Source organism: Saccostrea cucullata, unplaced genomic scaffold (genome assembly GCF_032062105.1).
Source record: "Saccostrea cucullata isolate Sc308-1 unplaced genomic scaffold, CSIRO_AGI_Scuc_v1 ctg146, whole genome shotgun sequence".
Classification (NCBI taxonomy): domain Eukaryota; kingdom Metazoa; phylum Mollusca; class Bivalvia; order Ostreida; family Ostreidae; genus Saccostrea; species Saccostrea cuccullata.
Window position 1 is genome coordinate 456,401 of NW_026919274.1, and position 12,032 is coordinate 468,432.

Genomic DNA, 12,032 nt, shown 5'->3' on the forward strand with positions numbered 1-12,032 from the left:
GCGTTCTGTAAGATGGTAATATATTGTCTAGCTATAGCATTAGTTCAAATATATTGTTTGAAACCACATATTAACCTACTTGTTGTGAAATACATATCCATTGTATAACTTGCATGTTACAGGCTATGTAATGACTAGCACTACGGAGGGAATAACTTCGGTACCACCTTACACAACTACTGACAACCCACTGCTTGCCAAATGTCAGGACAGCGCTTCCATTACGTCGGCAGCATACATCTGTGTCCTTTCATTGTATAATAACATAACAACAGCAGAGAACAATTCTACTTTTTGCAGGTATGAATTTCTTAAGATTGCCATTTTCTATGATTATCTTTTGGTTGTGTGTACAAGTCACAACAAATATATGCCTTACTTAGAGAGGTTAGTGAATTTGTAGTTACTATAATATAGTCACAGTAGAGATCTTTCTGAATTTGTAGTAAAAATAAGGTCACATTAAGGAAGTTAATCAATTTCTAGTTTTTAGAATAGTCACATTTGAGAAATTGTTGAGTTTGGAAAGGGAGGAGAACATATCTGTTTTGTATATTTACATATATGCATGTAATTATGTTTCAGCGTAATGGATGTTGCTTTTTCTTGCATCATGAAGACGATAGAAACTAATCACAACATCAGCTGTCCAGCGGGGGACAAAGAAATAATGATCACCAGCTATGGACCTGATCTGAAAATAAACCTCAACCTCAGATTTGATCCTACTGATTGTATGTACAGTGTATTTTGATATCAATACTTAGCTTTTACATGTATGAGAAACCAGATAAAATGAGAGTTATTCAACAAAGAAGATGGGCGTATTTGACGTGTAATCTGCAGGAATCGTTTGTACGAAACATTTATGGTTTAAATGATCATGATTTGGTTGGCTGAACATAGCTGGTCAGATTTTACAAATACAGCCATAGATTTTTTTCATTTAGTTTGAAATACCTTGTCAGATTGTTACATTTATGACCATTTTTCATAGGAGATACAAGAACATAGTAATGTTTCACAAAAATAAACACCTATAATATTAAAGGCATAGATGATGTGTACATCTACATCATAGAATATATAGAAGGTTGGAATTGATTTCGCTCTAGAACCAAACTGAACCAGAATATATCTAATTCAAAATATTAATACATCAGTACATAAAACGAAACTGACAAAATAATTGATTGTTTGTATTTAAAATAAAATAATAATTAAATCCCCATGCGAAGCTCGAACCAAAAACTTTTCACATCTAGTGCACTGAACATGTAGCCTATATTACTGAGCTATCACCGGTACACATACTATACGGTTTTAAATGGACAAAGAAGCATCACATTTACACAGTTGGGTATTTTTTTTTTGGAGAAAGTTCATTTTTTATGATCTCTGGGACTTCTCTCCATTTTTTACAAATGTATATTCGTTTCTTTGAATTAAAATGCACACATATATCGATTCAAAATCATGGAGAGAAGACCCAGAGATAGAAAAAAGAATTAGAGAAATGAGTTTAAAAACGTACCATTTTGTACGAAATGTCTGATCTAGCCATATTCAAGTTAATTTTAAGCAAATCAAAATTCACTTTCGGGAAAATATTTTCCTTCCTAATTGCACAGGAACCAGATTAATAAAAAAAAAAGTTAAAATTTCATGTGACATATCGAAAAAATTTTCACTTTTCAAGTACGCCCAGATTCCTGCCAAATACCAATCAAAAGCGCCCTCGTTCTTTGTGCAAACACACTATATAAGATATTTTTTATAACACTTGTCTTTTAAATTAGAATAATTCACAACATGAAATTAAAGTTATCAAGACGAATACTTTGCATAACTAAAATGCAAAACCATTGCGACTAAGCAAAGAATACGAGGATTCGTAAATTTCATCTTATTTCAGGGTGATTTCACTTCCAAAATTACGAAAATGACATGGCGCGAAAATACCCCCGCATTGTCGCTTTTGTTTTGTTTTGTTTTGTTTTAAACAAATTTTTAGGTCACCTGAGTAAACAAACTAACTAAGTATATAGTTATGATGAGCAAGAATGCCTCATCCAAAATTGTGAAATTTATGACCCCAGGGTCAGGGGTTCTGGTGTTAGGGCGGGGCTCTATTGATTATATAGAGAAAATGTAGAAATTGCTTGAAAATCTTTTTCTCTGCTGCTGGGTATTCAATGAATTAACTAAGTATAAAGTTATGATGAGCAAGAATGCTTCTTCCAAAATTGTGAATTTTATGGCCCTAGGGTCAGGGGTTCTTGTGTTAGGGTGTGGCTCTATTGATTATATAGTGAAAATACATTAATTCTTAGAAAATCTTCTCTGCTCCTGAGTATTAAATAAACTAAGTATATAGTTATGATGAGCAAGAATGCTTTTTCCAAAATTTTGAATTTTATGGCCCCAGGGTCAGGGGTTCCGGTGTTAGGGCAGGGCTCTATTGATTATATAGTGAAAATACATTATTTCTTTAAAAATCTTCTTCTCTGTTCCTGGGTATTAAATAAACTAACTAAGTACATAGTTATGATGTGGAAGAAAACCTTTGTGAATTTTATGACCCCAGGGTCAGGGGTTCTGTTGTTAGGGCAGGGCTCTATTGGTTATATAGAGAATATGCAGAAATTGTTTGAAAATCTTCTCTGCTTCCGGGTATTAAGCAGATGAACTACCTATATAGCTTTGATGAGCAAGGGCCATTCTTCCTGAATTGTGAATTTCAATGCCCCTGGATCAGGGGTACCATAGAGGGGGGGGGCTCTACTTATACACTGAAAATGAATTAATTGATTGAAATCTTCTTTGTATCAATCAAATATTTTTGATAAGCAAGGGTGCCTTTTCCAAACTTGTGAAATGTGTGGACCAAGGGTCAGGGGTTCATGTGTTGTAGTGGCACTATACTGATTATTGCTGAATATTACTGATTAATCGAAATGCATTTTTTTGTTCCCCTACTCTGTCTATGGGTATTAAGTAACCAAACTAAACATGCTAAGTGTTTAGTTATGATTAGCAATGGTGCGTCTTTCAAAATTGTGAATGCCATGACGTCTAGTTTAAAACATGAACCAGAGTCGATCGTTGTAAAGTTGTTGCATGATGCTCAAGTGACCTATAAGGCCCATGGGCCTCTTGTATTGTATAATTCATACAAAGGGATTGGTTGAAGCACGTTCTTACAACTACGTGTAAGGGTGGTGTAGTGGTAATAGCGTCTGTTCTAGAGTCGCGGAGAAATGAGTTGATCCTTACATCGTGGGTTCGAATCCCATGGTGGGACGTTGAGGCCGGTTCTTCGGATGAGACCGTATGAACCGAGGTCCCGTACCGCAGTAGGTACTGGCATGAAATTATCACTCACCCTCAATGGCCGAGAATAGGTCAAAAGAATAAGTCAAAATTGTGCAGCTCCCCACCGGCAAGTGGTGGCTTCATCAAATGTTAAACGTGGGACGTTAAACATCAATCAAAATGTAAAATTTAGAATAAAATTACGGCTTAGGAAAACTCTATACAGTAACAGTTTAACATTGGACTGTGCGCACTTTTCGACCTGGCATGGGACGACGGCTATTACATCAAGTTTAGGTTCAATATTATTATATGTATATCTTAGATGAATTTTTCAAATTGATCGTTTGTCTTTTTTACTTATTGGTTTAGAATTTGAAATGAAAAAGAATATTAATTATACTTATGTACGTATTGTTTTTATTATGTTCTTTGGTTGGATTTGTTCTTCAGGTTACACATCGGAGAGGGTCGTGAGAGCCACTAGAGTTAGGAGAAGTTTGGTATCACCGTGTCAAGACAGTGTGACGCTTTTCTCTAAGGGAATATATTGTATGGCTCCTCTCTATAACAACATTTCAAATGAAAATTCGTCATTCCAACGGTTTTGTAGGTACAGTATATTTCAAATACCAATTACAACCCTAAATTGAATATTTTTCTGTTTATATTGTTAGGATAATTCAGTATGTAAAGTTACTGTTCATGACTAAAGAATTTGACGAGGCATCCTATTAGACTAATTTCCTTTACTGATTAAAGATCTCATTATCACTTTAAGTTAAAAAAGTTCAAGTAAAGAATTAAAAACATGAACTCTTTTGTGGACAGTAGTTTTTAATTTTTTTTTTATTTTCATGCAAGCGTTTTTGAAGATTTTGCTGTCTGTGTGATGGGTGAAATGGCTGCAGAACACAATGTGACTTGTGGTCAGTTGGAATACAATACCTTTGTGAAGACCCATAGTTCAAGCATGCACAAAACCATGGGTCTTGCTTTCAAACCATTGGATTGCTTGATGATGTCATCAACAACCGAGGGACCTAACACTACATCTACGATAGAAACGACAACTCCTCCATTTAATTCGTGTCTAGATCCCGATTCCACTTTTATCAACCTAATGCCATGTATCGGTCCTGTCTTTTTGTCTTTGAAAACGGAAAGTAATTTCACTGTTTTTTGTGGGTAAGTGAAAAATAGAATGCCTGCATACTGTTAGATTGTCTTTAAATATTTCTTATTAAAGTCACCATTAATCTTGTTAAAAATATATCCACACTATGGAGATTATTATGCGAGGCCAAAAAAAAAAAGTTTTATTTGAAATTTTGAAAAGTAAAGGTTTCAATCAATCTTTTTTATTAATTATTCTTCATACCAGTTTCTAACACCAATACTCTGTATATGTATCTGATTCACCCACAGGCTGACTTCCAACATTTTTGAGTGTCTCATTAACAAACTGGAGACTTCCTTAAATACGACCTGTTCTGGAACTGATGCTGCAAGGACTGCACAAGTTTATGGATCAACGATTCAAAATAAATTGTCCCTGACATACAATCCTGTTTTGTGTAAGTTAAAATTGTCTCATTTTTTGTAAAAATTGTATAAAAAGGCTATTTATAATAATAACGTACATTATAGTATAAAAACTGTAATAAAAGTTGTGTTTATTTTTTTTTTTGTGTTAGTATCCTACTGTTGAAACTTGGAAGAATATAGGTTTTATCTCTGTCTGTCCATCTTTTTGCTTGATTAAAGAAGGATATGGAGATAACGAACAGTATACAATCTCAAAGTCCATAAAACAATATAAAATAAGAGCAGAGCAAACACGGACCCCCAAAACATCAGAGGTGGGATCAGGTGCCATGGAGGAGTGAGCATCCCCTGCCGACCGGTCACACCCGCCGTGTGCTCCTTGTCATGATCAGGAAATAACGGGAAAAATCCGTCGTCAATTCAGTGTATAAATAATGGACTAACAATTGGTATGAAAAACGTCAGTCAGCATTTGACTCAATGATAAACTGTATTTGCTGACAAGGTCATTGTATCATGATCATGAAAGGTCATGAAAGTTTCTGAAACACCGATTGTTTTCCCTTGAAGTTGAATATAACAAAGATACAAATTAATCATGATATAAATTCATTTTTAATTTGTTTAGATCGAGTTATGGCCATTCATACATTAAATAGAAAATAATACATACCCTTTTCCATATCACATCCTGTATCAGCCCGAGACACCAATATCAGCCAGAGGGCCGAAGGCCCGAGGGCTGATATTGGTCGAGGGCTGATACAGGATGTGATGTGGAAAAGGGTATGTTTTATTATATTTATTACATACTAAGTAATAAAATACAGTTGAGAAGAAAATAAGTAAATAATCATGCATGGACTTCTTACTTACATGTACATAGTCTAATGTCTCATAAGATTTGGGTTTGTTTCTATTTCTATTTCAATGCACTTGATCCGTAATTTGAAAATATTCAATAGTATTACATGTATTTGTAAATTAAGATTAACCTTATTTTCAAAAAGTTTAAATTAAGAGAATATGAACCCACCAAAAATTGTGTATGAGTACAAGTACTGTTATTGTGGTTTAATTTACTAAGGGTGTGATATTGACGTCACAATAGCCGTATCAGCCCTGCAGGGCTGATATGGATTTACAGGGCTGATACGGATATCAGCCCCGCAAATCCATATCAGCCCTGCAGGGTTGATACGGCTATTGTGACGTCAGCCATATCGCATATGCAAAAAACCTGTATTTATTACTAAGTGTGTAATAAAGACTTATAAATGTTCTCTGATTCCGTATGTTTGTCAACTAATCTATTTTAGCTTTACACATATGTTTTGCTGGAAGAAACATAATCATAATTGAAAGTTGGTTTTTTTTTCAATTTCAGGTTATAAGAACAAAGGTGAATCTGAGTCCAGTCTTACACTGCAACCATCAGTATTGATTACAGCATCTCCTCTTATAAGATCTAGTGTTGGAACAGAACTTCCAAGTATATCAAAAACAGAAGCTTCTTTTATCAAACCCACTTCGACATTTCTGTCTTCAGTTTCAACTAAAGCATCTCTTTTGATCGAATCAACTGCATTTACTACAGTTTCTCCATTAGTTGACTCCAGTTTGTTACCTCAAAGTGAATCAATCTCAACATCTCCTTTAACTGACTCTAGTTCAGCTTTAATCCCTTCTAAATCTACCGCATATCCTTTCACTGAATCCAGTGCAGTGTTTTCTATGACGACTGAGACTAGCACATTCCAGACCACTGCTGAACCTCGTCCTTGCCAAGACCTAAACAAGGTCACTCTGCACGTGCTATCGTGTGCTGGGCCTATTATATTCTCCCTTCCTTCAGCAAAAAATCCAGAAGAATTTTGCAGGTACACTAAAATATATATATTTTATTCCATTCAGTATTACGAAATAATCTTTCAGGCCTATACTGAATTCATTTATCAAACTTCACATATGTAGAAAAGTTCCAAATATAAGGGGTTTTTTATTAAATATTTTTATATTTTGTAGATTGTTTATTCAAGTCTTTGATTGCATTGTGAACAAAACAGAAACAGCCTCAAACATATCATGTTCATCCAATGATAAGGAGATGATTGTGCAAACCATTGGATCTCAGATACTCAGTTCACTATTAATATCATATGACCCAAATATTTGTAAGTATTAATAATGAAATTTCGGAATTTTTTTTTTATATTTTGCGGTATTTTAATATATTTCTATCTATCTGGACGATTATTTGTCATCTATGGGGAGATATATTGCTTAACCTCGTATCTAGTATTTTGAATTCATTAATAAATTTATTATTTCATATGCTTGATCCTTTTGTTGGCCTTTTTCGTTCTCCTCTGGTCGCCCTCGTGGCGCAGTGGTTAGAGCATCTGCTCTAGAGTCACGAAGGAGTCGATCCTTACGTCGCGGGTTCGAATTTATCTGTGGGACATGGAAACCGTCATTCGAATAAAACCGTATATAAACCGTGTCGCAGTAGATACTGGCACGAAAAAGATCCCTAACAGCTCAATGGCCCTGAGTGCCGAGTATAAGTCAAAATTGTGCAGCTCTCCATCAGCAAGTGGTGGCGTCTCCATGTGAGCGAAAAATTCTAGAGAGGGACGTTAAACATACAAACAATCAATCATTCTTCTCTAAGTCGATATATGCCTGAAATATTGCCGACTCTGCGTAAAGTTTAATTATTCAAGCAATCCTTAATCATTCTCCTCTGTTATAATCAAGATATAAAGTCAATTTAAAGCGATTTTTTACCTTTCCTTTATAAATCTGTAATAAATCAAGTATTCAATGTATAACGACCATGTTTTGTACCCAATGTATGATAAGTCGAAAATATTTAATCATGGAAGCATTTTTAGTTATCAAATAAAAATACAGAACCAAAGAAATTTCAAATATTTTGATAATTGTCCAATGAATTTTACTTTGAATTTTACGTTGAAGTTTACGGCAGTGCATGTTTTATTAAGATACATTGTATTGTGAAAAAGTAATTAGAATTTTATACTAAACTCTCAGTGAAAATATGCATAGACTATCTCTTAAATAAAATATGAAATATAATAAATAATTTACCACTGATATTTTGAGAAAATCAAAAGTGTTCTTATTTTCTGTAAGGGCAGGTAACTCCTTAAAACATTTTAAGTGCAATTCGGCCAGCTTCTCAGATCTATTTTTAGTAAAGTGAATTTAGTTCATTTAATTTTCATGCTTATTTCATTGGTTTAATATTATTCAAAAATATTCAATACCCCGTCCTTATACACTGAATACCTTAAAATAGACGAGCCTTTTAATGAGAAAACTATGTTCGATAACACTTAATATTTTATTATTTGGAAAAATATAAGTGTGGCTATTAATAACTCGGAATCGCATTTGTAACTATAACTATTGTACATATTTCTGTAGGTTATGAAACCACAACCATCAGTACAACAAGTAGTACACCAACAGAAATCACTGCCACCACTACAACTGAACCTAAGCATTGTAGAAAATCAAGTCAAATTAATTCAGAAATTCTTCCATGTCTTGGACCATTGTTTCCATCAATAACATCTGCCCAAAATCTTCAAGTATTCTGCAGGTTTGTCAATCGGCGTTATAGTATCAATCTTTTGATTTGTAATTTTATAAAAGAGTGACAAACTATTATCGTTTTAAAGTGCTTATCCTTGAACAGTTGTTGGTTCTTAGTCAATGGAGACAACTTACATACATCATTCTAGCATTATTTCTATCTTTTCAAAACAAATAGTAACATGTAAAGTCATTTGTCACATTGATTCAAATAATAATTTTTTTTATTTATTAGAATTCAAATTAAGTTAAAATTTGATTATGTTGCAATGAGAGTTTAAAGTAATCTTCAATAAAAAATTAATACATTTGCATAGATGTAAAAACCCTATATCTGTAATTACATGGTTGGTTACGAAGTATGCAAATGATGTTCTTTTTTCATCCGCAGTTTTCCTAGAGATTTGTATTTAGCAAAACCTTGCCTCAATTGCTTTCTTTACGATCGATTTCACTTAACTTGTATGATTTGCAGATTGATGGTGGATATGTTCAGTTGTATTATCAATAACGTAGCTTTGGATGGTAACATCTCATGTTCAGAGTTCGATCGCCTCCATATAGTACGAACGTTTGCGCCCGAGCTAGACCAGACTATTGCAAGTCCATTCAAAATCATGGAGTGTAAGTGATAAATTTCCCATGAATAAGTAAATGTTATCAAAAGCTTAATAATATGTGCTTTACCATTAAGCACACGAAACGTATGTACGGCTAATTGATTTTTAAAACAATTTTTGAACACCTATTTTATGCGGTCCAAATGAAATTATATCGAATGGTTAATCTCTAGGTACTGAGCTGTTTGGGGGAACAACAACAACCAGTTATCAGAATGTAACGCTGTTGACACCTACGTCCCCTTCCCCAAGCACTGGACTGACAGATTCTACCACTCAGTCATTCTCTACCACCTCCAGACACACAACATCCGCCACCGGTTTACTAGAATATCTCTCTCTCTCCCTCTCTCTCTCTCTCTCTCATGTGAATGTAAAATTTTCCTACATACAATTCTTACCCATGTAAATTCGTACTTTTTTTTATTATCAAAGGATTTAAAGGTTACAAAACTATTAAGAGGGGCGTAATTATTTTGCTCATTTTATATAACATTTTGTCAAGTTTATCTAAAACTCTATTTCTGCTATTTATTAGTATAACAATTTTCGGATTGTTTTAAACACAGATACAGACAGATGACCTATTCTTTGCCAATATATTATAAAGCAGAAAAGCTAAAAAAAAAATTGAATTTCCCCTGAAAAAAAATAATAATGATTCTGGAGGAGTTAAATCGAATTAAACAGGAGGATCAATTCTATCCCTGACCATGATGTTGTATATTTTTATCTAACATGTAGGATCACAGTGCAGAAGAAAATCTGAGATATTTACACAAGGTATACATTGTATTGGACCACTATATAGAAATTTTTCCACTGAGACACAATTTCCAGATTTTTGCAGGTAATTCTGATATTGTTTATTGGACACCGTTTTCTTTCTGTGTATAGAAGGATTTTCCAGATTTTCCTAATTTCGAATGTTGTTCAATCTAACATATTAGAATGTTAAATGTTGAAAATAACATTTTCTTGCGAAAATTTATGTTCCAGACTGCTGCACTCTGTTTTCCAATGCATCCTGGGTCGTATTGAAGCAAAGTATAATACAACTTGTTCGACATCAGATCTGATGGCAGTAAAACTATTATATGAAACAGAAATATACAAGAGCATCCCGCTGAATTTTGATCCAGATGAGTGTATGTTTATTTTCTAATATAATTATTTTTTTTTTTAAGAATAAGCTTGAAGAAGCATTATTTAAATTTTCCAACTACTTCTATGTTTGTTTGTAAGGAATGTTCAATAAATTGCAATGATTCCACAGTTTGTGAAACGTTAGGTTAAAATGATTTGAAATTCAATTTCAACAAATCTGTTCAAATTTTAGGTCCAGATAATACAAACTGTTTTGAAGTATTGGTGGATGAACGATACCCAAAATGTTTTAAAACATTTTCATTGTATGAAAAATTCAAATCTCAAGTTTATAATCTTAAGCTCTCCGCATCGGAAACATGCAGGTAGGCATTTAGTGTTGTGATACGTACACTTGCATTGAATTTCTTTCTTTTCAAACTTTGAACTGAATAATCATTACAATATATTAGTGATGATTGTTTTCTATTTGTTAAGATATAACACGCATTCTCAATGCGTACTTTTCTGCTTTTAAACAGATTATATGTAAAATTTTTAGCATGATAACCAAGGAAAACGATGATCACATTGATCGTATTACTTACAAAGTAACAGCTTATTAAATTCTTTGATCTGTTAGATGTCTTCTAACAATATTTAATTCCTTTTAAGTTTGTACAGAGGCAGTTTGCGATGTATAGGCAATTATCACAGAAGCTGCAGCATTGAAGACACTCACAGTGTTATAAGTCATTCTCTTGTCGCCTTAAATTCAACTATAAATCCATCTACTTGTTCTGGTATGTTATATTTTTTTTAAATGAGTTCAATTGTGTACATTTTGAACTAATCTGAGCTTTAATCATATGTGAGATTTCATGATGGCCGTCTATTCGTCCTTCCTCCCTCTTGAAACAACTACTGAAATGCTGCCCTCTATTGTAATGCCGCCCACTATTGTGATAACGCCCACTTTTGAAATAACACCCATTGTTAAAATAACGCCTACTATTGTATTTGTGCTTTTCCGAGGAGAGGCAGTAACATAAAGATATCAGAAATCTAATGATTGATTGATTGTGTACTGTTTAACGTCCCTCTCCAGAATATTTCACTGATATGGAGACGTCACCATTGCCGGTGAAGGGCTGCAAATTTAGGCCTATGCTCGGCACTTACGGCCTTTGAGCAGGGAGGGATCTTTATCGTGCCACACCTGCTGTGACACGGGACCTCGGTTTATACGGTCTCATCCGAAGGACCGCCCCATTTAGTCGCCTTTTACGACAAGCAAAGGGGTACTGAGGACCTATTCTAACCCGGATCCCCACGGGGCTCGAAATCTACAGATAATTGCAAACAAAATGACGCGTCAATAAAAACACAAAGACTATTTAATATCAATGAAAACTTTAAAGCAAAACAAAAATTCACAAGCGATGCGGGGCGCATTTTAGAAATACGGTTCAAGAAAACAAAGCTTGTAAAATATCTTATTATAACTAATGAAGCATAAACCTATGAGCTGTTATAATGAATACACTGTACATGTAGCACGCTATTGCCCATTGTGTCAGACTTTAATCTTGTACATGTATACAAGTAAGATATCTGGTAGGGCTGGGTATTGGCCTGAGAATTCGTATTGCGATATATTGCGATATTTTTAAATGTATTGCGATATGTATTGCAATATTTTCAATGTAATAAAAATGGCATTTTCTTACTATATTTACTTTAATTTACATGCAGAATGTACACAACTATGATAAGTAACCAACACGGAAAAAAATCTTGTTGATTTCATTTAAGTTATGCTCTGAAATTTTACCACAA

At 33.9% G+C, this 12,032-nt stretch overlaps 1 protein-coding gene across 1 annotated transcript in view; it reads left to right on the forward strand.

The window, feature by feature from the left end:
• LOC134283834 (uncharacterized) overlaps nt 1-12,032 on the forward strand; it is a 38,384-nt gene that overhangs the window by 161 nt on the left and 26,191 nt on the right. Inside the window, exons 2-15 of the mRNA XM_062766344.1 lie at nt 123-300; nt 586-734; nt 3,769-3,928; nt 4,180-4,503; nt 4,744-4,892; nt 6,251-6,743; nt 6,889-7,037; nt 8,317-8,494; nt 8,963-9,111; nt 9,281-9,427; nt 9,852-9,957; nt 10,107-10,255; nt 10,447-10,579; nt 10,869-10,996. Coding sequence (XP_062622328.1) covers nt 131-300; nt 586-734; nt 3,769-3,928; nt 4,180-4,503; nt 4,744-4,892; nt 6,251-6,743; nt 6,889-7,037; nt 8,317-8,494; nt 8,963-9,111; nt 9,281-9,427; nt 9,852-9,957; nt 10,107-10,255; nt 10,447-10,579; nt 10,869-10,996 — 2,584 coding nt within the window. The 5' untranslated portion in view covers nt 123-130. The remainder of the gene's footprint in view (nt 1-122; nt 301-585; nt 735-3,768; nt 3,929-4,179; nt 4,504-4,743; nt 4,893-6,250; nt 6,744-6,888; nt 7,038-8,316; nt 8,495-8,962; nt 9,112-9,280; nt 9,428-9,851; nt 9,958-10,106; nt 10,256-10,446; nt 10,580-10,868; nt 10,997-12,032) is intronic.